Source organism: Chlorocebus sabaeus, chromosome 1 (assembly GCF_047675955.1).
Source record: "Chlorocebus sabaeus isolate Y175 chromosome 1, mChlSab1.0.hap1, whole genome shotgun sequence".
Taxonomy (NCBI): Eukaryota; Metazoa; Chordata; class Mammalia; order Primates; family Cercopithecidae; genus Chlorocebus; species Chlorocebus sabaeus.
Genome location: NC_132904.1, coordinates 104,695,653 through 104,719,770, shown reverse-complemented (window position 1 = coordinate 104,719,770; position 24,118 = coordinate 104,695,653). Strand labels below are relative to the sequence as shown.

At 37.5% G+C, this 24,118-nt stretch overlaps 1 protein-coding gene across 1 annotated transcript in view; it reads right to left on the bottom strand.

Moving 5' to 3' along the window:
• Positions 1–24,118, bottom strand: part of ATM (ATM serine/threonine kinase) — a 131,810-nt gene that overhangs the window by 99,152 nt on the left and 8,540 nt on the right. Inside the window, exons 5-13 of the mRNA XM_008020751.3 lie at positions 19,652–19,816; positions 11,104–11,269; positions 10,193–10,431; positions 8,094–8,257; positions 6,114–6,283; positions 4,344–4,715; positions 3,399–3,593; positions 2,532–2,627; positions 1,297–1,522 (exon numbers count right to left, since the gene is read on the bottom strand). Coding sequence (XP_008018942.3) covers positions 1,297–1,522; positions 2,532–2,627; positions 3,399–3,593; positions 4,344–4,715; positions 6,114–6,283; positions 8,094–8,257; positions 10,193–10,431; positions 11,104–11,269; positions 19,652–19,816 — 1,793 coding nt within the window. The remainder of the gene's footprint in view (positions 1–1,296; positions 1,523–2,531; positions 2,628–3,398; positions 3,594–4,343; positions 4,716–6,113; positions 6,284–8,093; positions 8,258–10,192; positions 10,432–11,103; positions 11,270–19,651; positions 19,817–24,118) is intronic.

The following is a 24,118-nucleotide window of genomic DNA, read 5'->3' as shown; positions in this document are numbered from 1 at the left end:
ATTTTAGGAGAAAATATACAAAACTAAATTACTTTGTAATGAAAGTGGTTACAATTGTGGTACAGAAGAATGTCAGTAAAAGATCATAAAGAGATACACCGTCCCTTCTCAGGTCCTCAAGTCATTTTCCCTGGTTACTGAATTCACTCCTTTCAACAGATTGTAGGCTTTATTTCATTTAATCATTTACTACGTAATAAGGCACTGTGGAGGATACAAAGATTAATAAAAGTATGTATGCCCTTTTAAGAGTTTATGTTTAAGAGTTATAGTTCAAGAGATATTTGTATACAAACCATATGTAAATATCCATGGTATAAAGAAGATGCTAACTGCCATTAAAAATGTGAAACATTAAGTACTATGAAATTAAAAGATGAAAAATGATTAGGCCAGGCACAGTGGCTCATGCCTGTAATCCTAGCACTTTGGGATGCTGAGGTGGGTCCATCACCTGAGGTCAGGAGTTCAAGACCAGCCTGGCCAACATGGCAAAACCCCATCTCTACTAAAAATACAAAAATTAGCTGGGCGTGATAGCACATGCCTGTCCCAGCTACTTGGAAGACTGAGGCAGGAGAACTGCTTGAGCTGGAAGACGGAGGTTGCAGTGAGCCAAGATCATGTCACTGCAATCCAGCCTGGGCAACAGAGCGAGGCTCCATGTCAAAAAGAAAAATTCTTAGAATCTTACCTTCTGAGATTCTAAGACAGGCGCTAGCAAGGATTTTCACATGTGGATGATCTGAATACACAGAAATAGGTAGAAAGACATTTCACATTTTAAAAAATGGAAGTTTTGGCAAGAGAATAGTATACATGAAGAGAACTCGTGATTTTATGAGGCTAAAGGAAATTCCTAGATGACGTCTAAAATAATTGCTAGTCCATCTATTGTATTTACTAATCACTTGTCTCTCTTCAAAAGCCACCAAAATCTATTAGATTTGTTTAAATTGTGTTCTTTTCTATTACTGTAACATCTCCCTCCTTCGTATTTAGAGGTTTTTTCCATCATATAATCCCCATGCTCAAACTCTTACTATTCCTCACTAACCTACACAAGGAATTCTTTTACGTCTACCATAATTTCCAGTACAGAGGAAGTACTCAAATTATCATTCTTGAGTTTTCCTTTAATGATGCTAAGTTGTTCCAATTTGTAGCCCTTTACTGCCACTTTGCTTTTAAAATTAAACACATCCTTGGTGCTTTTCCTGCCCCTATTTCTCCTTCCTAACAGTTTACCAAAGCTGAATCATATATAAACTTAGTTATTTTTTTAAAAAATCTCACCTCAGATGAGTAATTATTTAGAAGCTGCTCTGACAATCCCAGAAGATAGCAATCCAGTGATTCCTTGAGATTCTGGTGGACAGAGAAGCCAATACTGGACTGGTGCTTTTCTATACCACATTCTCTCACAATGGTTAAAAAGTCCATCTTGTCAAAAGTTGTCTGAAGAAATAGTTCTTCTACTTCTGAGAATGAAAGTTCTTCTTTATCTTTTCGGTGGTGTTCACTTCAAGAAAGTAAAATCTTTAATTTATAAACAAAGTACCTAATGCTTCGCTTATATGTATTTGCAATATATTACAAAGGGAAACATTAACCTAGTATCTACATCATTCAAAGACTACTTACATAATTAATAGATTATTCTTTTAAATGCTTCTCTACTTTGGACTTTGATACCTACTTGTATCAAATTTCATTATTCAGTAGCAAAATTTACCAATAGACAGAGAAAAAAATACAAGTTACAATTTCAAAGGCAAATTCAGAAAGTATTTTTAAAATTACCAGATATCAATGTTAAGCATAACATTGTCTGCAAACACAACCCTTTTTTCACCAAGCAGAAGGAGTAACAAGCATAGATTTAAAAACCTGTAATATCTGGTATGGTTAAGCAGTTACGCATCCTTTGGGTTAGAAAAGTAACGATCTTGCTACCAAAGTTTCATTATTGTTGCTGGTATTTATTTGTTTTTCACTATTAATTTCTCCAAAAAGTAGGAATTTTTTTCATCTTTTGCCCTCTTGAGGGAGATAAGGAATCTTTGTGCCAGTGAGTCGTTTTCAGTCACAGTAATACAATCTAAGTCTCCTGAGTCAATTAACTAAAATCAGGTTTAGATTTATTTTTGTTTTCAATTATCCTTAGTTTTTAAAGCTAACAAATAGTCAAATCATAGTTGACGTACAGAAATGGGTAACATCTTTAAGAACTTATTTCATATAAATTATATATTCTTAATTTCCCAGCATAACCACTCAACTTTTCTCATTGGCACTTGCCACATACTGTACTATACAGCATTAAAAAATAGTAACCTTGGTCTAATGTTATATAACACAGATTACAACCACTGAATTAAAACAACCTCTTCCCTGGGTAACAGTTGCAATTTGTTTTGGACCAATTTAGTTTACAATTATTAAGATACAGCTACTACACAACTAAAATTATCATCTTTGTAATTAAAGCTATAGCTTAAAATGACAAAGAACATTATTAGATAACATACCATTCTGGCACACTTTGGAAAAAATTCATTGCAGCTTTACAGTTTTTCATAGTGAGACTCACAAGAATTTTCTCCAGTACAAGATGAGGAAAATTACTATAAAGAAAAACCAAAAGCTTCACTTAGAAGACCAAAAGCCACATCAAGAATACTTTAAACTTTAACATCCACGTTTAGCTATAAATCTTGACTTCTAAAATTTGGATCCTAGATTAAAATTGCTTTCATCTATACTGAATTTCTTAATATCTAAAAGGATAATTTAAGGAGAACAACCATTGTTACTATCATTTCCAATACTGTTTAGAAATAGGATGTCTGATTAACAGTATTTCTGAAATTAATAAAAGGTTGTAAAATTAAAGCAAAAGTACTTTAATTGGATCCATTCAGAGGTCTGCGTTCCAATTACCATCTGTGCAAAGGTTAAGTGGACAAGTGACCCCATTCCTTTATCCTAGTGCTTACCTCCTGTTTTGTCTTCCTTATTTCCTCACCTCATCCATAAAACCTATTTTACCCAAAAGACACTCCCATTATGAGAAAGGATCCAGGATCTACATAACTGAGATATATGGACTCATTTATTTAAAAAATCAGAAAGGAACACATAAATGCTCAAAGAATTATATGTGCATTCTTCATGCACATCCCCCATATTCTCACAGTGAGACAACCCTTTATTTCAGAAGCAATCAGGTATAAAGACACAGATAGACTGTAAAAACAAACGTAATATTTAATAATTAAGGTTAGATCTGGGAGATTCTGCATTACTATTATAAAATAAAGCCAAGTGGCATCAAGTAAGTGGAGAGAGCCTGACAAAACAAAAAAACCAGCAGCATGCTAATGAACTTAAATTACCTGTGAAGAATTGGAGGCACTTCTGTACTATTTTCTAAGTCACCCTCTAGCTGATAGAATAAGAGCCATTTCATTATTGATTCCTTTAAAGAAAAGCTTCTATTTACTTCACACATATTTTGCTCTATTCCCAGTTTTACTGTTCCAGGAACTACATTGGTGGTCAGTGCCAAAGTCAAACAGCATACTGCAGGACTATAACAAAACAAAGGACAATTATGAAAAGCAAGCTCTTGAAGGGGCAAAGACTTTATCTATCAGGACAGTGTCTGGCACAAACATTTAGTTAAGTTGACTAAATGAACATAAAAATTGTTAAAAGTCTGATTACATTTGGGAAGATTCTTGATTAAAAAATAGTTCTTTTATTAACAGTGGATAGTACTACAATTTTAACAAGGCTATTGAATAAATAATGATAAATTGCACATAAAAGAAATTTAAACTCTTGGTAATTCTTTAAAGAAAGTCTTTTGGATACACATATACAATTAGAAGGAATAAGACCTGGTGTCTGATACATCAGTAGGATGACTACGGTTAACATTAATCTACTGTACATTTCAAAATAGCAAGAAGAGAATAATTCAAATGTTCCTGGCATGAAGAAAAGATATGTATGGTGATGATTTCCCATCACTCTACATGAGTGTGTCATATGAGTGTGTCAAATTATCACATGTACCTTGAAAATATATAACTCTATCATAGATCAATTAAAAATTTTTTAATTAAAAAAAGAAATTCCTTAACATTAGGCTTTAATAATTTGTCGACATTTATGCGTTTATTTATTAAGTCTTTTTGGCCAAACAAGAAAAGCATCTGAAATAGAATTTGACATCTTTAACTGAAGTAACAAACTATGAAAATGATCAGGGATATGTGAGTGTGTGTCTGTGTGTGTTTATATGTAAAGTCAGACACAATGCATGCTAAACTTACCATGAAGGTCTGCAGGCTGACCCAGTAAATAACTTCCAGAATTCTCTGTCAACCTCAACTAAACTACTCTGAATTATGGCTCCAAGTAAGCCAAAGTTTTCAGCTTGTATTTGCTCAGAACTTATACCACGAAAGGTAATACACCAAATTTTATTCCAGAGTTTTAATAAATCTGACTTTTGTGAGCTTTCTAGGTTTGACCTCTTGTCTTGACACAGTGCAACTTCCGTAAGGCATCGTAACACATACGGTGTACGTTCCCCATGTCGCTGTTGGGGTAGAAGCTGAGAGAGTATCATCAGTAATGGAGACAGCTCACAGTTAGATAAACTTGCAGGATACTTTGATATTAATTGGGTTGCAATCTGTAGCCTAAAAAAAAAAAGGGGGGTTAATTTGAAAACTATTCAATCACATTAACAAACTAAGAGGAAATATACAGACATGGTACTCTTACAATATCCTAATTAGAGAATCACCATCATCATTTCCATAGTACTCTAAAAATAAACTGGCTCTTAATAGTTCCTATGTCCTACTTCCTAAATTGCCAGGAAAACTGTCAACGTTTTGGCTAGCTGGGTAAGTTGTTAAGTTTCCCTTAAACAAACATTTTAAAAGATGTTAAATTAGCAATATTTGGGCCAGGTGTGGTGGCTCACAACTGTAATTCCACCACTTTGGGAGGTCAAGGCAGGTGGCTCACGAGGTTAGGCATTCGAAACCAGCTGGCCAACATGGTGAAACCCAATCTCTATTAAAAATACAAAAATTAGCCAGCCATGGTGGCACATGCCTGGAATCTCAGCTAGTCAGAAGGCTGAGACAGGATAACCACTTGGACCCAGAAGGCGGAAGTTGCAGTCAGCAACCTCTAGGTTGTATTCTCTAGAATGCGTGATACTTAAGAATAGGAATCTTATGTTATTCGTCTCTGTATCCCTAACACTTGGCCCACAGCAGGTGTTCAATAAATAACTCCTGACTAAACGGACAAATTAAGAATCCTAAACAGCTACTCTTAAATATAAAAATGAGCTTAAGTAACAAGTATTTAAATCAATATGCTTTTCCCCCTGAAGTCACTTACATTTAAACATTCCATCAACATGGTAATCAAAAGAGCACTGATCACGAGTTTGACTATAATCTATAAATCTCTGTCCTTACAAAAGTTGCTTAACCTCTCTGGGCTTCAGTTTCTTTTCAGTAAAGCAAACAGGCTGAACTAGATAAATTCTAAACATCCTTACCAGACCTAATATTTTGGGATTCCAAAGTATTCCATAATTTATTTGCTTACTGAAATATATGTGAACGTTATATGAGAATAAAGAATATAGAAAATAAGAGAAAACAACTTTTTACCATAAGGTCAAAATTATTGTGATTTCTTAAGGTTATCTTTAACTTCTTCCTAATTCTATTAGAAAGTGCTATGTATGCTAACATCTTTTGTTGAAGTGTACAATTCAGTGAATTCCATGAGGCACACACTTCTAGTTGCCTATCATACAGACAGTCCTCCTTCTTAACTTGCTATGACAATATGATTAGAAAAGTTGGCCCTGCCCTTGGCCCCAGCAAAAGAGCCATTAATGATTGGTCTCATTTGTCACGGCAATCACATATCCCTTTGCTAGTAATAGGTTTGGGGGTAGACAAAAGACTTAGTTCTGGTTGAGATGAAAGGATTCCACTGAAAGTTTTCTGAAAAATAACATAAAAGAGACTAAAATGACACTGAATGAGAAAATAATAACATTTTACCAAGGCACAAGATCGAAATCATTCTGTGACTTCTGAAGGTGATCTTTTATTACTTCCCAGCCTAGTTCTATTTTCTTCCTTTTGCAAGGTACACTGTAATCACTAGATTCTCTTTGTGTAGTAGTATAAGATTGAGAAATCTCCAAGGATCTGGTATCTTCATTAAAAACCTGTAAAATAAAAATAAATCCACTTTTTTTTTTTTCTTTGAGACAGAGTTTCGCTGTTGTTGCCCAGGCTGGAGTGGAATGGCACGATCTCGGATCACCACAACCTCTGCCTCCCAGGTTCAAGCGATTCTCCGGCCTCAGCCTCCTGAGTAGCTGGAATTACAGGCATGCATCACCATGCCCAGTTAACTTTTTATTTTTAGTAGAGACGGAGTTTCTCCATGTTAGCCAGACTGGTCTTGAACTCCCAACCTCAGGTGATCCGCCCACCTCGGTCTCCCAAAGTGCTGGGATTACAGGCGTGAGCCACCACGCCTGGCCAAATCCACTTTTTTCATTGCTATTGTCTTCTAATATTTCATTGGGGGAAAAAAAAACACCCTTTCTGAAATGAAGATACAGGGAACTCATAAAGCAAGAGTAATACATTACAGAAACATATAAATCTGATAACATAGTAAGAAACAAACATTTTGCATGACAGTAATGGCACTCGTAGAAAGCAGGTATTACCAAGTAATGCATTAGTTTTATTTCCTGGGAACATTTACTAAACACACTAAGAAATCTAAAAGTAAAGCAAAAACCTTTACTTTCAAAGGGACTCAATTTTTTAAATTTAAGAAATTTAAGAAATTTTAAGAAATATTAAGAAAATATTTGACAGAGTGAAATTACTACTCAGGATGTTAACCAAACCTCTGGGGAAAAGAGTTTTATTTAAGAAACATTAGGCCACCAGGTGATGGATGAATAGGTAAGTAAAATGGAGTATATCCATACAACTGAATATTATTCCGTAATAAAAATGAAGCACTGATTCATGGTAAACCATGGATGAACTCTGAAAACATTATGCTAAGTGAAAGAAACCAGACACAAAAGACGCACATATTGTATGATTCCATTTAAACGAACTGTCCCAAACAGGAAAATCCACAAAAACCAAGACTGATTAGTGGCTGGTTGCCAGGATCTAGGAGATGCAGGGAATGGGGACTGAATGCTAGGAAGGGATGAGGTTTCTATTGGGATGATAAAAAAGTTCTGGGCTGGGCACGGTGGCTCACGCCTGTAATCCCAGCACTTTGGGAGACCGAGGCGGATGGATCACAAAGTCAGGAGTCCAGGAGACCAGACTGGCCAATATGGTGAAACCCTGTCTCTACTAAAAATACAAAAATTAGCTGGGCGTGGTAGCAGGCACCTGTAGTCCCAGCTACTCGGGAGGCTGAGGCAGGAGAATCACTTGAACCCGGGAAGGGGAGGCTGCAGTGAGTCAAGACTGCGCCACTGCACTCCAGCCTGGGTGACAGAGTGAGACTCCATCTCAAAAAAAAAAAGTTTCTGGAATTAGTGATAATGGTTGTACAACATAGTAAAAATACTAAAAACTACTGAAATGTACAATGCAAAATCATGAATTTTATGCTACGTGAACTCTAGCTTAATTGCAAAAAAAGAAACAGACTGGGCTTGGTGGCTCATGCCTGTAATTCCAGCACTTTGTAAAATAGAGTCAAATCGAATCGAATCATTAGGGTTAGGGTCACCTTATTTCCTAGAGACAATCATTTAAGAATGAAAAAGTTCATTGTTAGTTTTCAATAAGCCTATATCTGCAAATGCATTAACTTTTAAGTTAAAAGGGTAATTCCAAATATTTCTGATATTTTGAAAGGAATAATTGCATGTACAGTCATTTTATAGGCTTTTTGTGAGAACACAGGTTTTAAAAGCCCAAAAGGCCCTAGGTTTTAAAAAAAATTAACAGGAAATTTCTAAATGTGACATGACCTACTTACTGTACCTGGTGACAAATATCTGCCATCAATTCAATCAAATTTTCTTTGACGGCAATATTACGAAATCCTGAAGAATACTTTCCTCTACTTCCTATATGACTTATCTCATTCACTAGCAGATCATATAAGTTGTATAAAATACTTTTCCATTTTGTTGATCCATAAGCACCTGTAAACCAAAAAATTAAAATGTAATTTATTTATGTACTCTGCTTACACTGCTAGCTCCCACAAAATTATTCAGCTGTCAAGCTGCATCAACGTTAGAAGACTTCTGGTCCAACCTTCCATCCAGTACTAATGCCTCTTCTGACAAGATCCTTGACAAACTCTAATTCATAACTGTCCATTTTACATTTACGTAACTGTATTTCTTATACATTTCTTCCATATTCTGACCTAAAATCTGCCTTTCTCCAATTTATTCTCCCACCTCAGGCAAATAGAATTAATATGTTCCATCTTTCATATGAGGACCAAGTTCTCTATATGCCTTTTTCTGGCCTAAGAGAAAAATATTACCAGTTCCTTCAACTAGTGTACAAACGACATAGTATTCAGACTTCTCACCACTTCAGTCATATTTCCCAAGACACGTTCCAGTCAACTTAAAATGCTAACTGTACAAAATCTGGTGAACATGATAATCCAACTGTGGTCTGACCAGTATGTGGAACAAAAGGTCTATTATTTCCCAAAAACAAGGTACTATAAAATCTATTAATGTAGTCTGAAACTACATTAGCTTTTCTGGCATCCTCATCATCATGCCAATTTTAAATTCATCCTAAATATGCAGTTAACTAAATCCCTGAACATATCATATCACCTCCTAATAAGCCTGATCTTCATCCTGGTGAGAGGAGGTGAGTAAAAGATGAAAAACTATGAAAAGTCACTATTCTTTCACTTATGGTAGTTTCATGGGCTACATATTATCTAGATATACTTATTAGAAGAGCCCATAAAACAAATACACAGCTACTTTTGTGTAGCCACACGGCCAGGCGCAGTGGCTCATGCCTATAATCTCAGCACTTTGGGAGGCTGAGGCAGGTGAATGGCTTGAGGTCGGGAGCTCAAGACCAGCTTGGCCAACATGGTAAGATCCCAACTCTATTAAAATACAAAAATTAGCCAGGCATGGTGGCGGGCACCTGTAATCCCAGCTAATCAGAAGGCTGAGGCAGGAGAACTGCTTGAACCCAGGAGGCGGAGGTTGCAGTGAGCTGACATTGTGTCACTGCACTTCAGCCTGGGCGACAGAGTGAGACTCTGTCTTTAAAAAAAAAAAAAAAAGTGGCTACAAGACATTTCCTCCATTATAGCTACTATTACTCAGTATTACTCAGTGTGGTATGCTGTCTTAAGAAAGTCACTATACTAGCCATGATGAGTTGGTCCAAAGGCTAGTACAAGCCCAAAGGCAATCATAGACAGAGCAAGAGGAAACTCTAGTTCTAGTCAATAAAGTTCCTAACTACAGAAAAGCACCATACCTTCTGGGCAATACTCTCTTGGTATAGGACATATATGAAGGAATTAAGGAGAATAAGTGATTCTCCTTAATAAGTGATACTCTAGGGCAAACAGGGCCCTAGAGTAACTATAAGGCTTAAGGAAGCAATTTCCCTGTTTCTGCCTCACATTCCTATTAAAGTAATATGTATGTATTCTCCTCAGGAGCTGGATAATCTGACTGGTTTTAGTCCAATTTACGTATTTTATCTTCTAATAAAAGCAATAGGTAGATAAACAAGATCCTGCTTTCTTTCAATTTTTTTGCCCTATAGTCTGTGTCAGACCCCTCAGTACCCAAGTAATGATGCATGATTAGCTCCTAGAGGGAACAATGTCTCAGATTTGTTTGTATTTCCCATAATACCTAACATTGTATTGAACAAATAGAAAGGCATAACAGAATCTGCCACCACTGCCTCAAATTCTAAAAACTCTATGAAAAACATTCTCATGGCAAATTAACATTATCAACCGGAGCAATCCAGAGGAAAGTCATATCCTCCTAAAGAACACTAATTTTATACTTAAACCTCTACGTTTGAATGAAGAAGCCAATTCAAAACAGTAAACATTTCCTTTATACCTTTTTCTTGTGTTTTGGCTCCTTTTGGATGATGGATATAAATTTGCAGTTGAAATAATTCAATAATGACTTCTTTTAAAGAATCATTAAGTCTATGTTGAGTCCAAATATAAAGCAAAGTGGGAAGAATTTCATCTCCTAATTCACACACTCGAATTCGAAAGTTGACAGCCAAAGTCTTGAGGAAGATAGTAAGCGCTGCTAAGATGTGATTTAGACCTGGAGAGCTCTTTTCTTGTCTGTGAGGAAACAAACAAACTCAACTGGGTGTAACAGGGGGAACAAACTGCACAAATTGAAGACAGTTATGAAGCGGTATGCTGAAAGAAAAGAAAAAAAAAAACTCTAATTTTCAAACAACAGTCTTAATTTCAAAACCATTTAAAAAATAATAATAACAGCATTACTTCACACTAACAAAAAATGAGTTCTTATTTGGTGTTAAGAGACCACTTCTGTTAGCTCTCCCTGCTGCTAAGACATTATCTAAAAATAAACAAAACTGATTTATAACACCATTTATAAAATATCTTACATTATAAATTGAGTACTGCCACACATATGTACAATAGTAATACTTCCAAAATATTTTCCATTTTATTTTATTCTCAGTATATTACAACCATCCTCAAAAATGGGGGAAATGCGATGACTTAGAGGATATTTAACTTTCCTGGTCAACAGAATATCAGCAAGACACATCTCCCACTTGAAAACATCATGCAGTGTTCTGCACATTAGATATTCAGAAAGTGTCAGACTTGGTTGTCTCTTCAGGAATCCACTAGTTGTTATGATGGATCAATGTTTTATTTAAAGGTAGAATTTTTAGTTATTGAGTCTAAAACATGGTCTTGCAAGGAGGTCAAAAGTATTTCAATACAAAACAAAAGAAAAAGAGATTAGATTACCTCGCACACTGAATAGCCTTGGAAAAAAAGTCCAAAAATTTGGAATTTAATCCGTCAGTCTGAGAACAGCATCCTTTGGTAACAGCATGAATTATTCTAGCCACTAAAACTCTATGAACATCTTGTGAAGGTTTCAGATAAAGCCTGAAGTACACAGAGAACAATTCTTAAAAAAAAGAAAAAAAAAATTATTAGTCACGATTTTTTAAAAATCGAAATGTATTAAACGTTACAACTTAAATATTCCATAATCCCATACAGAAAAATGATTTTAAAACAGCACTAATTTATTTTTAACATAGTAAAAGTACTCCATCAGTATTTAATTTTATCTTATATAAAATGCCTTTAAGACAGAAACAATTAAAAACTGCTGTGAGAGCACCAGCTTAAGAGCCACATTGCAGAAACATTACTTCTCTAAGCCCCTGTTCCATCATCTAGGCCCAACAAAGCACTTACAGTACATACTCCATGGGTTTTTTGTTTTTTTTTCTTTTTTTTGAGACAGAGTCTTGCTCTGTCGTCCACGCTGGAGTGCAATGGTGCAATCTTGGCTCACTGCAACCTCTGCCTCCTGGGTTCAAGCGATTCTCATGACTCAGCCTCCCAAGTAGCTGGGACCACAGGTGCACAAAACCATGCCTGGCTAATTTTTGTATTGTTAGTAAAGATGGGGTTTCACCATGTTGGTCAGGCTACTTTCAAACTCCTGGCCTCAAGTAATCTACCCACCTTGGCCCCCCAAAGTGCTGGGATTATGGGCATGAGTCACTGGGCCTGGCCTCCGCAGTTTTTTAAAATAATAATACTGTTTGATTATTAATATGCACAAAATGTGTTGAGACCTATGAAGGGTATGAAATTTTACTCTGCTTGGTTTGTTTCTTATTTATTTGAGGTAGAGTCTTACACTGTCACCCAAACTGGAGTGTGGTGGTAAGATCGCGGCTCACTGTAGCTTCAATCTCCCCAGACTCAGGTAATCCTCCACCTTAGCCTCCCAAGTAGCTGGGTCTAGAGGTACACAGAACCACACCCAACTGATTTGTATTTTAGGTAGAGACAGGGTTTCACCATGTTGCGCAGGCTGGTCTTGAACTCCTGGGCTCAAGTGATCCACCTGCTTTGGCCTCCCAAAGTGCTAGGATTACACACATAAGCCACTGTGCCTGGTTGAGATTTTACCCTACTTGTAACCTAACAAATTAGCATGACAGTTTCCTGAGTGCTGGCAGGAGACCTGAGATTCCTGATAAGACAAAAAGGACAGTTTATTTCTCCCAGCAATGATAGTAGCCAGACTACCTTCATTTTTGCTTCAGTTCCCCAGTACCAAAGGCAAGATGAAATGGGACACTTGACACTGTGAAAACAGTGGACTGAGTTATAACAGAGAAACTTCAAGCTTTTTATAATGAAGAGGCTATAGGTAAATCTGTCCTGTTTTACAGGAAGCCATCATCTGACCTCAGATGATCCACCTGCCTCAGCCTCTGAAAGTGCTGAGATTACAGGTGTGAGCCACTGCATCCAGCCCCCAAATAACATGATTACACAATGTTATACTTGTGTATATTGGGATTTTAAATATAGACAATCACGTCATCTACAAAAGGGAAGTGTTATTTCTTCCTTTCCAATCTGTATGCCTTTTATTTTTCTTGTCTAACTACTCTGGCTAGAACCTCCAATATAATGTTGAAAAGGAGTGGTGAGAGTGCACATCCTTATCTTGTTCCCAATTTGTCTTACGAAAGGCTTTAAATTATAGATTCAATTTCTTTAATTCAATCTATTCTAATAGTTATGGGACTAGTCAAATTATTTTATATTGGATAACTTTTGATAATGTATGTTTTTGAGGAACTGACCCATTTAAATTAAGAGATGTTCATAGTGTTTCCTTATTATCCTTTTAATATCTATAGGATCTGCAATTAGATCCCATTTCATTTCTAGTATCAGTAACTTTGGTCTTTTTTTGTTTTTTTTTTAAGAGACGGAAGCCTCACTATGCTTCCCAGGCTGGATTTGGACTTCTGGGCTCAAGTGATCCTCCCACCTCAGCCTATCAAGCCATAAAAAGACATGGAAGAGCTGAGAACGGTGGCTCACACCTGTAATCCCAACACTTTGGGAGGCTGAGTTCAGGTCACTGGCCTGAGCAACATAATAAGACTTTATCTCTACTGAAAATGAAAAATTAGCAGGGTGTGATAGCTTGTGTCTGTGGTCCCAGCTACTTGGAAGCGGGTGGGAGGATCATTTGAGCTCAGGAGGTTGAAGCTGCAGTGAGCCATGATCTCACCACCACACTCCAGCCTGGGTGACAGAGTGAGGCCCTATCTCAAAAATAAAAAAAAAAGAAAAAGAAAAAAGAAAGAAAGAAAAAGACATGAAGGAAACTTAAATGCATATTACTAAATGAAAGAAGGCAATCTGAAAAGGATACATACTGTTATGATTCCAACCACAGTCACATACTATATAACAACATTCTGTTCAATGACAAATGGCAATATGAAAAGGTGGTACCTAAGATTATATTAGAACTGAAAATTTCCTATTTAAATACTTAGTGATGTCATAGCACAAGAAATCACTCACAAGCATTTGTGGTGATACTTGTGTAAAAAAAACCCACTGCACTGTCAGTCATATAAAAGTATAACACATACAATCATGTACAGTACATAAACCTTGAAAACGATAATAAATGACTAAGTTACTGGTAAATGACTATGTTAGGTTCATGTACTTACTCTACTATGCTTTTTATCACTATTTTATACTATATTCCTCCTTCTTCTTAAAAAAAAAAAAAAAACAGTAAAACAGTCTCACGTAGGTCCTTTAGGAGGTATTTCAGAATAAAGCACCATTATCACAGGAGATGAAAGCTCCATGCATGTCCCTGAAGTTCTACCAAGGGGACAAGATGCAGAGACAGAAGACAGTGATACTGATGATCCCAACCTTATGTAGGCCTAAGCTCATGTGCGTGTTTGTGTCTTTGTTTTAAACAAAAAAGTTTAAAGGAAAAAATAGAATAATAACAATTTCATTTAAAAAGCTTATAGAACAAAAGAAAAAACATCTATAACTATATAAAGAAAAAACATTTTTGTACAGCTGTACAATGCATTTGTATTTTAAGCTAAGTGTTAATTACAAAAGAATCAAAAAGTTTAAAAAATTTTTAACTTTATAAAGTAAAAGTTACAGTAGCCAATGTTAACTTAGTATTGAAGAAAGAAAAATATATAGTTTTAAATTTAGTACAGACTAAGTGTTTATAAATTCTACAGTAGTATATAGTATCCCAGGCCTTCACATTACCACACATTTACATACCCAGAGCAACTTCCAGTCCTACAAGTTCCATTCAAGTGCCCTAGACAAGTGCACCATGTTTTACCCTTTATACCATACTTTTACTGTACCTTCTCTATGTTTATATATGTTTAGATACACAAATACTTGCCACTGTGTTACAACTGCCTACAGTATTCAGTACAGTAACATGCTGCACAGGTTTGTAGTGCAGGAGCAGTAATACCATATAGCCTAGGTGTGTAGTGTTATACCATCTAAGTTTGTGTAAATACACCCTATGATGTTCACACAACAAAGAAATTGCCTAATAATGTATTTCTCAGAACATATCCACATTGGTAAGAGACGCATGACTATATATGCTGGAAAAGGCCAAACCATGAAGATAGCAAAAAGATCCGTGGTTCCCACAATTTGCAAGGAGGAAGAGATGAACAGGTGAAGCACAGAGGATTTTTCTGGCAGTGAAACTATTCTTTACGATACTATAATAGTGAATAACTGTTACCATTCTCTCCCAGAGGAAAAAAATAATATGACCATCTCATTAGATACAGTAAAAGATCTTTTAAAATGTCAATACACTTGTCAAAATCCATAGCATATGTACCACCAAAAGTGAATCTTGGACTCTGGATAATAAGGATGTGTCCCAGCATACGTCTATTGATGATAACAAATGTACCACTGGTGCAAGATGTTGACAGTAGGGCATGCTGTGTGTGTCCAGTGGATCTTCCACTCAGTTTTGCTGTAAACTTAAAACTCCTCTGAAAGATAAAAGTCTATTTAAAAAAATGGAAACCACTAGGTTTGAGAAACTGAATAATTGCCAGTGTAGCTTAAACACAGAAATTGGAAGCGCTTTAGTTAAGTTAGACAGGTAGGAAGAAGCACAATTACTCAGTGCTTTCAAGGCCTGGAAGAGGAATCCTCATTTTCTACTAGTTGTTCTAGGGAGAATGTAGAGAAACTGGAACCCTTGTGTGCTGCTGGTGAGAATGTGAAATGGTGTAGCTCCTGTGTAAAACAGGATGTTGGTTCCTTAAAAAATTAAATATAGAATTACCACATGATCTAGCAATTCTACTTCTGGGTATATAATCAAAAGAACTGAAAGCAGGAAACTCAGGAGATATTTGTATACTTATGTTCACAGCAGCATCATTCACAATAATCAGAAGGTAGAAACAACCCATGTCCACCAACTGATAAATGAACAAAATGTGGCATATACACACAATAGAATAGTGTTCAGTTTTTAAAAACAGCGAAATCCTGACACAAGCTCTAACACTGATGAGCCTCAAAGACATTTTGGTAAGTGTAATAAACAGGTTGCAAAAGGACAAATACTTGTAGGAGTCCTTTACTCCAGGCTGCTATAACAAAGTATCATAGATGAGGTGGCTTAGAAACCACAGAAATTTATTTATCTCAATTTTGGAGGCTGAAAGCAGATCCGGATGCCAGCATCGTGGGTTTCTGATGAGGGCCCTCTTTGGGGCTGCAGACTACTGACTTTGAACTGTATCTTCGCATGGCAGAAAGACAGCAAGTTAGCTCTCCGGCCTCTTTTTACAGGGGCATTAATCCCATCCATGAAGGCTCAACCTGCATGACCTAATTACCTCCTAAATCCCACACTTCCAAATACCATCCCTTTGGGAATTAGATTTCAACATAATTGGTGGGACATAAACATTCAATCCATAAAAATGAAGCACCCAAAATAGCCAAATTCATAGTGACAGAAAGTAGAATGGTAGCTGCCAGGGGCTAGGGGAGGGGAAATGGTAAATTATTGTTTACTGAGTATAGAAAAAAAACTTCTGGAGATGGATGGTGGAGATGATTATACAACAATATGAATGCACTTAATACTACACAACTGTACACTTAAAAACAGTTAAAATTATAAATATTATATATATTTTACCACAATAAAAAAATCTCATTGGAAGTCCTAGCCAATGTAATAAGACACAAAAACAAAATAAAAGCCACATGGCTCAGAAAGAAAGAAAAAAAAAAATTACTGCTTACAGAAGACATGTTTGTCTACAAAGAAAATCCCAAAGAACATTCAAAGAAAGCTACTAGATTTAATAAGTGTTTTTAGCAAGGTCCCAAAATACAAGGTCACTATACAAAACTCAGCTGTACTTCTGCATAATTTTTGTGCATTGAACAATTTGAAAATCAAAATGTTAAAAACAATGCAATTTACAAACTACTGCAGTACACATCTAACAAAACATATACAAAACCTTTATGTTTATACTATTATAAATTAATGTCAATTTGCAGCTGGGCATGGTGGCTCATGACTATAATCCCAACACTTTGGGAGATTAAGGGAGGGGGATCACTTGAGCCCAGGAATTTGAGACCAGCCTAAGCAACACAGTGAGATCCTGTGTCTATTTTTTTAAATATATAAAATTAAAGAAAAAAATTGTCAATTTACAATAAAAAATCTATATGCTGACAATTATAAAACACTAATGAAAGAAATCAAAAAAGACATCAGTGGCGAGGTGCGGTGGCTCAAGTCTATAATCCCAGCACTTTGGGAGGCCGAGGCAGGCAGATCACCTGAGGTCAGGAATTTGAGATCAGCCTGGCCAACATGAGGAAACCCTGTCCCTACTAAAAATATAAAAATTAGCCCGGTATGGTGGCACATGCCTGTAATCCCAGCTACTCAGGAGGCTGAGGCAGGAGAATGGCTTAAACCTAGGAGGTAGAGGTTGCAGTGAGATCATGCCACTGCACTCCAGCCTGCGCAACAGAGGGAGACTCTATCTCAAAAAACAAACAAGCAAACAAAAAACCTAAGTAAATGGAGAGATATACAGTGTTCATGGATTTGAAAACTCCACATTGTTAAGATTTCTATTCTTCCCAAATTGTTCAACAGATTCAATGCAATTAGTATCAAAATCCCAGCAAGATCTTTTGTAGAAATCAGTAAGCTGATTCCAAAATTTATATGGAACTGCTGCCTCAGTCTTAGGCCATTCTTCTCATTTCACACTAAATTCTATATACAAATCTCATCCATAGTCATGGCTTCAATCACCACCTGTACCAAATATATATTTTGAGCACAGACTTCACTTCTTCCACAGAGTCCTCATCTAAGCAAGTTTTAGAAAAGTTAAACTAAGTAAAAAAATATTTTGACAAAAAGGCTAATTATAAGGACATCCAGGAAGACGTGGCGAAGGTTAGTTTAAAAAAAGAAAAAAAAGAAGAAGTAAGAGTAGTTAGTTTAAAAATAAAAAGGGGATTTCAGAGAACACACTAGATGACAGAATTTAGTAAGGAGACCAGGGGAAAGACTGCCTTTGTTTCAGTGACAGCCATGGTTACAAGTGATAATGTAAAATGCTCTAAATATGAACAGCCATACTGGGGAAAGAACTGGCTAAGTAACCCAGATACCACCAGCCTATTCCCCAAAGGCTGTCTCTAAGCTTGTTGAGGGCCCTGTACAGACACAGCCTATCTTGTGTTCAGAGTAACATAAAGACTCCGAATGACTCATAAGAAATTAGTACAACAGCTGAGAAGGTGTTTATTCTCATGGGAACAGTAGAGTGTAATGCGGGAGTGAGGGTACTGATTAGGTAGTAGTTTTGTGGTTCACATGTATCTCATTTTGAAATAATAAAATGGCAATAAAGAATATGGACAGCCGGGCGCGGTGGCTCAAGCCTGTAATCCCAGCACTTTGGGAGGCCGAGACGGGCAAATCACGAGGTCAGGAGATCGAGACCATCCTGGCTAACACGGTGAAACCCCATCTCTACTAAAAATATACAAAAAAACTAGCCGGGCAAGGTGGTGGGTGCCTATAGTCCCAGCTACTCGGCAGGCTGAGGCAGGAGAATGGCGTGAACCCGGGAGGCGGAGCTTGCAGTGAGCCAAGATCCGGCCACTGCACTCCAGCCTGGGCAACAGAGTGAGACTCCATCTCAAAAAAAAAAAAAAGAAGAAGAATATGGACAAATGTCTTTTAGTTAGCAAAATTTAGCTTAAACGCTTTTCCATGAAAAAAAAAAAACTTCTAAACTTTTAGAGTCTATGTATTAGAAGACTTTGACATCTGACTTAAAATCATCTTGCTCATGTCAAATCCTACTTTCACTTATTCTCAAACCCAGAAATGCTCCATCTTTGAAATCAACAAACTGAAATATTTCAATTTCTGACCATAATTTCCTTCCTTTGTGGTCTCTTAGTACCTCCCAACTATAAACAGGTAACACCACAGATTCCTCCCTAGCACACACTCTACACATCTAGTGAGTCACTGGGTCCCGTACATTGTCTTCTAATGCATTCTATTCTAATATATTTGATTTCCATTACCTTAGAAGTAGCGTGCTAATTGCCTAATCCAACAGATAATTCTGTGTTTCATCCTTTCTACAACAACTTAAAATGTTGGCCACACCCCTTTGAACTTTAAACTCTCTTGCTTTCACTTTCTTTTTTTTTTTAATGGAAACAGGGTCTCACTCTGTCACCCACGCCGGAGTGCAGTGTGATCACAGCTCACTGCAGCCTCAACCTCCAGGGCTCAAGTGATCCTCCTGCCTCAGCCTCCCGAGTAGCTGGGACTACAAGCATGAGCCATTATCCCCGCTATTTTTTGTAAAGACAGTTTCACCATGTTGCCCAGACTGGTCTTGAACTCCTGAGCTCAAGCAAACCACCTGCCTTGGCCTCCCAACGTACTAGGATTACAGGCGTGAGCCACCGCACTCTGCCCACTTTCACTTTTATGGTACTTCTCTCTCTCAGTTTTCTCCCTTTCTACTTAAATCATGGTTGAGTTTAGGTGTCATTGTTTTGTATACCTACTGAAACCAAATATATCTGTATCACAGCACATTATGATCTCTGGTTTATTGGGTTTTATTCTGCCACTGTCAACTCCTTGACGATGGAGATGGTATCTTTCAACTCTAATTCCAGCTCTGATATCAGGCACCTGATATATTATTCATGACTTTATTCAGAAGCTACATAATTAATAAAAATTAAGGGTCAGGTTCGATAACCACACAATTTTACTGAAGTACTGTTAAACTGTCAGGTCACTTGGGGGATACAGACAGATATAGATGAAGTGCTTTCTTTGGTGAGGTTTCATTTCATGAGGAAAAATTCACAAATAACAACCTTCAAAACATACCTAACCACTGTTGCTGAGATATTTCACACCAGTATTTTCTCACAGAAAGAATGTCTTTGAGTAGTATGTTGCTATAATCAGCTCCGTAAACAGCACCACTAGATGAATCTTTCACTGTATCCATGATATAATTCAAGAGTTCTTGACATTTTAGCCTAGGTGCTCCTATTTAAAAATAAACAAATAAAGAAAAACATAAATTTAAACAAAAATAAAAGACACTTGGAATGGCAACTATTTAAATAATTCCATTTGGGAAATTACTATTAACTAACCTTCTTCTGCAGAGAAGAAATTGGCAAATTATGGCCCCAAGCAAAATTCAGCCAGTTGGCTGTTTTTGCAAATAACATTTCATTGGAACGTAGTCACATCCATTTGTTTACTTATTGTCTATGGCTCCTTTTGTAACTAAGACAGAGATGACTACTACATGGCCTATAAAGTCAAGAACATTTACTATCTGGCCTCTTTACACAGTAAGTTTGCCAATGCCTCTTTTATAGGAATATATAGCAAAAACAATCTTTTTTCTTTGAGATGGAATCTTGGTCTATCGCAATGGCACAATCTCAGTGCACTGCAGTCTCCACCTCCCGGGTTGAAGTGATTCTCCCACCCTAGCCTCCCAAGTAGCTGAGACTACAGGCGTGTACCACCACGCTCAGCTAATTTTTGCATTTTTAGTAGAGACGGGGTTTCACCATGTTGGCCAGGCTGGTCTTGAACTACTGACCTCAAGTGATCTGCCGACCTTGAAAAGCAATCATTCTTAAACAACTAAAACCTTAATAATTCACAATTTCTGGTGTTAGACCAAAAATGATCCCAAGGTTTTTGGCACTCTTTATGAAGAATGAATTTATTAGAATAACGTAAGATTACAAGGAGAATATTTACTTTGGAAAGCAAAATTAGTTCTAAGTCCTATAATAGCATTTATGGCATACAAATACCTCAGGTTGTAATTTTTTTTTTTTAAAGACAGGGTCTCGCTCTATCACCCAGGCTGGTGTGCAGTGGCATGGTCACACCCAACAGCAGCCACAACCTCTCAGGCTCAAGGGATCCTCCCACCTCAGCCTCCTGAGTACCTGGGACTATCGATGTTGTGCCACCATGCCCAGCTAATTTCACAAATTTTTCACAGAGACAGAATCTCTCACAATGCTCCCCAGGCTGGTCTTGAACTCTGAGCTCAAGGGATTCTCCTGTCTTGGCCTCCCAAAGTGCTGAGACTATAGGTATGAGCTACTGTGCCTGACCCCCGTTGTCATTTTTAACAGCATATTATTTACTTATTAGAGATTCTGAAAACTCAGCGTTACTAGACACATATTCTTGAAGGTAACAAAATTACATTTAAAAATAATTCTCATTTTCAGTAAATTATATTTATGTCACAGCAGAAATGCCATTTTTCAATACTGACAATCTTAACATTGAATATATTTATTGCTATAACTATGAGCAGAGCACAACTCATGTAAATATGAATATATTCTGGATTAGGGTTTTCATATGATGAAACTAGTTATATTCACAAGTATCAGACTATGGTAAATAAATATACAGTGATATAACTGCAACCATCTTCACTTATGGCTCATTTCATAATTTTAGGCACTGTCCAGTTATGAAATGCACAACCATGTGATCCTTCTTTCTAGTACCCTGTGCATCTCTCTTATAGTCCTTGTAACATTTTTCTAATCTGAAACATCCATTGCATTATTAGATCCTTAAGGAAAGGAATTAATCTCTATATTCTGACATAAAAGCCCAGTGACTGCCCTAATAGCAAATGCTCAATAAAAATTAATTTGTGTTGAATAACTACAGAAATTAATATTATAATAAAATCTTATTTTTCTGTGTCCTTTATCCCAACATGTCTCCCTCCCCTACTAAATATGAGAAGTATTTCAAGTAATATGTTGACATTTTTTCATTGTTTTGCTTGTTTTTGAGACAGAGTCTCGCTCTGGCACCCATGCTGGAGTGCAGTGGCCCCATCATGACTCACTGCAGCCTTGACCTCCTGGACTTAAGGGATCCACCCACACTACAGGCAAGCACCACTGCACCCAGATAATTTTTTTAGTTTTTGTAGAGATGGGGTCTCCCTATGTTGCCCAGGTTAGTCTCAAATTTCTGGGATCAAATCTTTCTTAAGAGTACAACTAAGTTGCCTGCAGAGACTGTTTTTTCTTTTTTTGGACACAGGATCTCACTCTGTCACCCAGGTTGGAGTGCGGTAGCATGATCTTGGCTCACTGCAACCACTGCCTCCTGGGCTCAAGCGATCTTCTCCCGTAAGCCTCCTAAGAAGCTGGGACTATAGGTGGTCACCACCACACCTGGCTAATTTTTGTGTTTTTGTAGAGACGAGGTCTCACCATGTTACCTAGGTTGGTCTCAAAATCCTGTGCTCAAGCAATCTGCTTGCCTCGGCCTCACAAAGTACTAGGAGTAGAGGCATGAGCCACTGTGCCCAGCCTACCTGCAGAGACTTTCAGGAATCTTAGGGAACTTAACATTTTTCACAGCTGAGTTTTACATTATCTAGACTCTATTTAAGCTTTGTACAAAAGCAGACAAATGCTAACATAAAGAAATGAACAGGCTAGGCACAGTGGCTCACGCCGATAATCCCAGCATCCTCTTGGGACAACAAGGTGGGTGGATCACTTGAGGTCAGGAGTTCGAGACAAGCCTGACCAACATGGTGAAACCCCATCTCTACTAAAACTACAAAATTAGCTGGGCATGGTGGGGCATGCCTGTAATCCCAGCTACTTGGGAGGCTGAGGCGGGAGAATCGCTTGAGTCCAGGAGGCGGAGGTTGCAGTGATCTGAGATGGTGCCATTGCACTCTAGCCTGAGCAACAAGAGCAAAACTCTGTCTCAAAAAAAAAAATAAGAAAAGAAATGAACAACAGGCTGGGTGTGGTGGCTCACACCTATAATCCCAGCATTTTGGGAGGCAGAGGCAGGCAGATCACTTGAGGCCAGGAGTTTGAGACCACCTTGGCCAACATGGCGAAACCCTCACCTCTACTAAAAGTACAAAAATTACCTGGGCCTGGCAGTGTGTGCCTATAGTCCCAGCTACTCTAGAGGCTGACGCAGGAGAATCGCTTGCGCCCAGGAGGAAGGAGCTGCAGAGAGCCGAGATTGCACCACTGCACTCCAGCCTGGGCAACAAAGCAAGACTCTGTCTCAAAAAAAAAAAAAAAAGAAGGAGAGAAATCATAGTATTTGCTTACTTGTTTCTTCTCAGCTGCCTTTTACTTCTTTTTTTCTAATCTCTATTTCTTTCATCATACCTTGGATACCAATACTAAGCAAGAGTGCCAAAGTCTAGACATATGTTAAATTTCCATCAACCCTCCAATTTTTTGGAAAAAAACAACAACAAAAACTGAGGTGGGGTGAGGGAATAGTAACTCCCTGGTTTTTCCCCAAGATTAAAAAGGTTTAAGTTACAAAGTCAAATTTGAAAGAAAAGGAAGCTGTAAATAAAAACACACATTTTCAACTACTTAAATGACCTGCATTGATAATTTCACCATCTCTTTCTTATAAACAACATGCTGATGCATTTTCAAATGTAAACTCCTTTGTTAATTTTGCAATTAAAAGGTTTGTTCACTGCAAGGCAAAACTACTGTACACGCTGCAAACTTTTCTGGTGGGTTACAAAATTGACGTGTTATCTTTCTCTCACATTCACTCTTTCAGTAAGTACCTACTACATCCCAGCGTTACTAGCAAATACAATATTTTACTGGATACAAAGTTACCACACAGAGCAAAGTGGGTGCAGAATATTGCGGTGTAGTTTTCCTTTGTCTCTGCTGGAGTCTCTGACAAGGCGTTGAAGTTATCCACACAAGCTGGCATCTCAGAGGAGGTGGAAAATTGACTAAACAATTATACTTTGGACTCAAGTCTCATACCACTATTCTGAAATATCATTCACTAATAATCTGCAGACTTGTACTAAATATTTACCAATTTGGACGCTCTCCTGGTTTTTTTTTTTTTTTGAGACAGTTTTGCTCTTGTTGCCCAGGCTGGAGTGCAATGGCACGATCTCAGCTCACTGCAACCTCCACCTCCTGGGTTCAAGCAATTCTCCTGCCTCAGCCTCCCAAGTAGCTGGGATTACAGGCACCCACCACCACACCCAGCTATTTTTTGTATTTTTAGTAGACATGGAGTTTCGCTATATTGGCCAGGCTGGTCTCGAACTCCTGACCTCAGGTAATCCGCCTGCCTCAGCTTCCCAAAGTGCCGGGATTACAGGTGTGAGCAACCGTGCCCCACCCTCCTGATTCCTAAGAGTTGGTATCACAAAACAACATCCTTATCTATGAAGAGCCCAGGAGTCCCTGAACACACATTTCTGCCTCTGGCTTTTCAGTATATATAAAGTCCATTTCCTTACAAAAGCTTACCAGG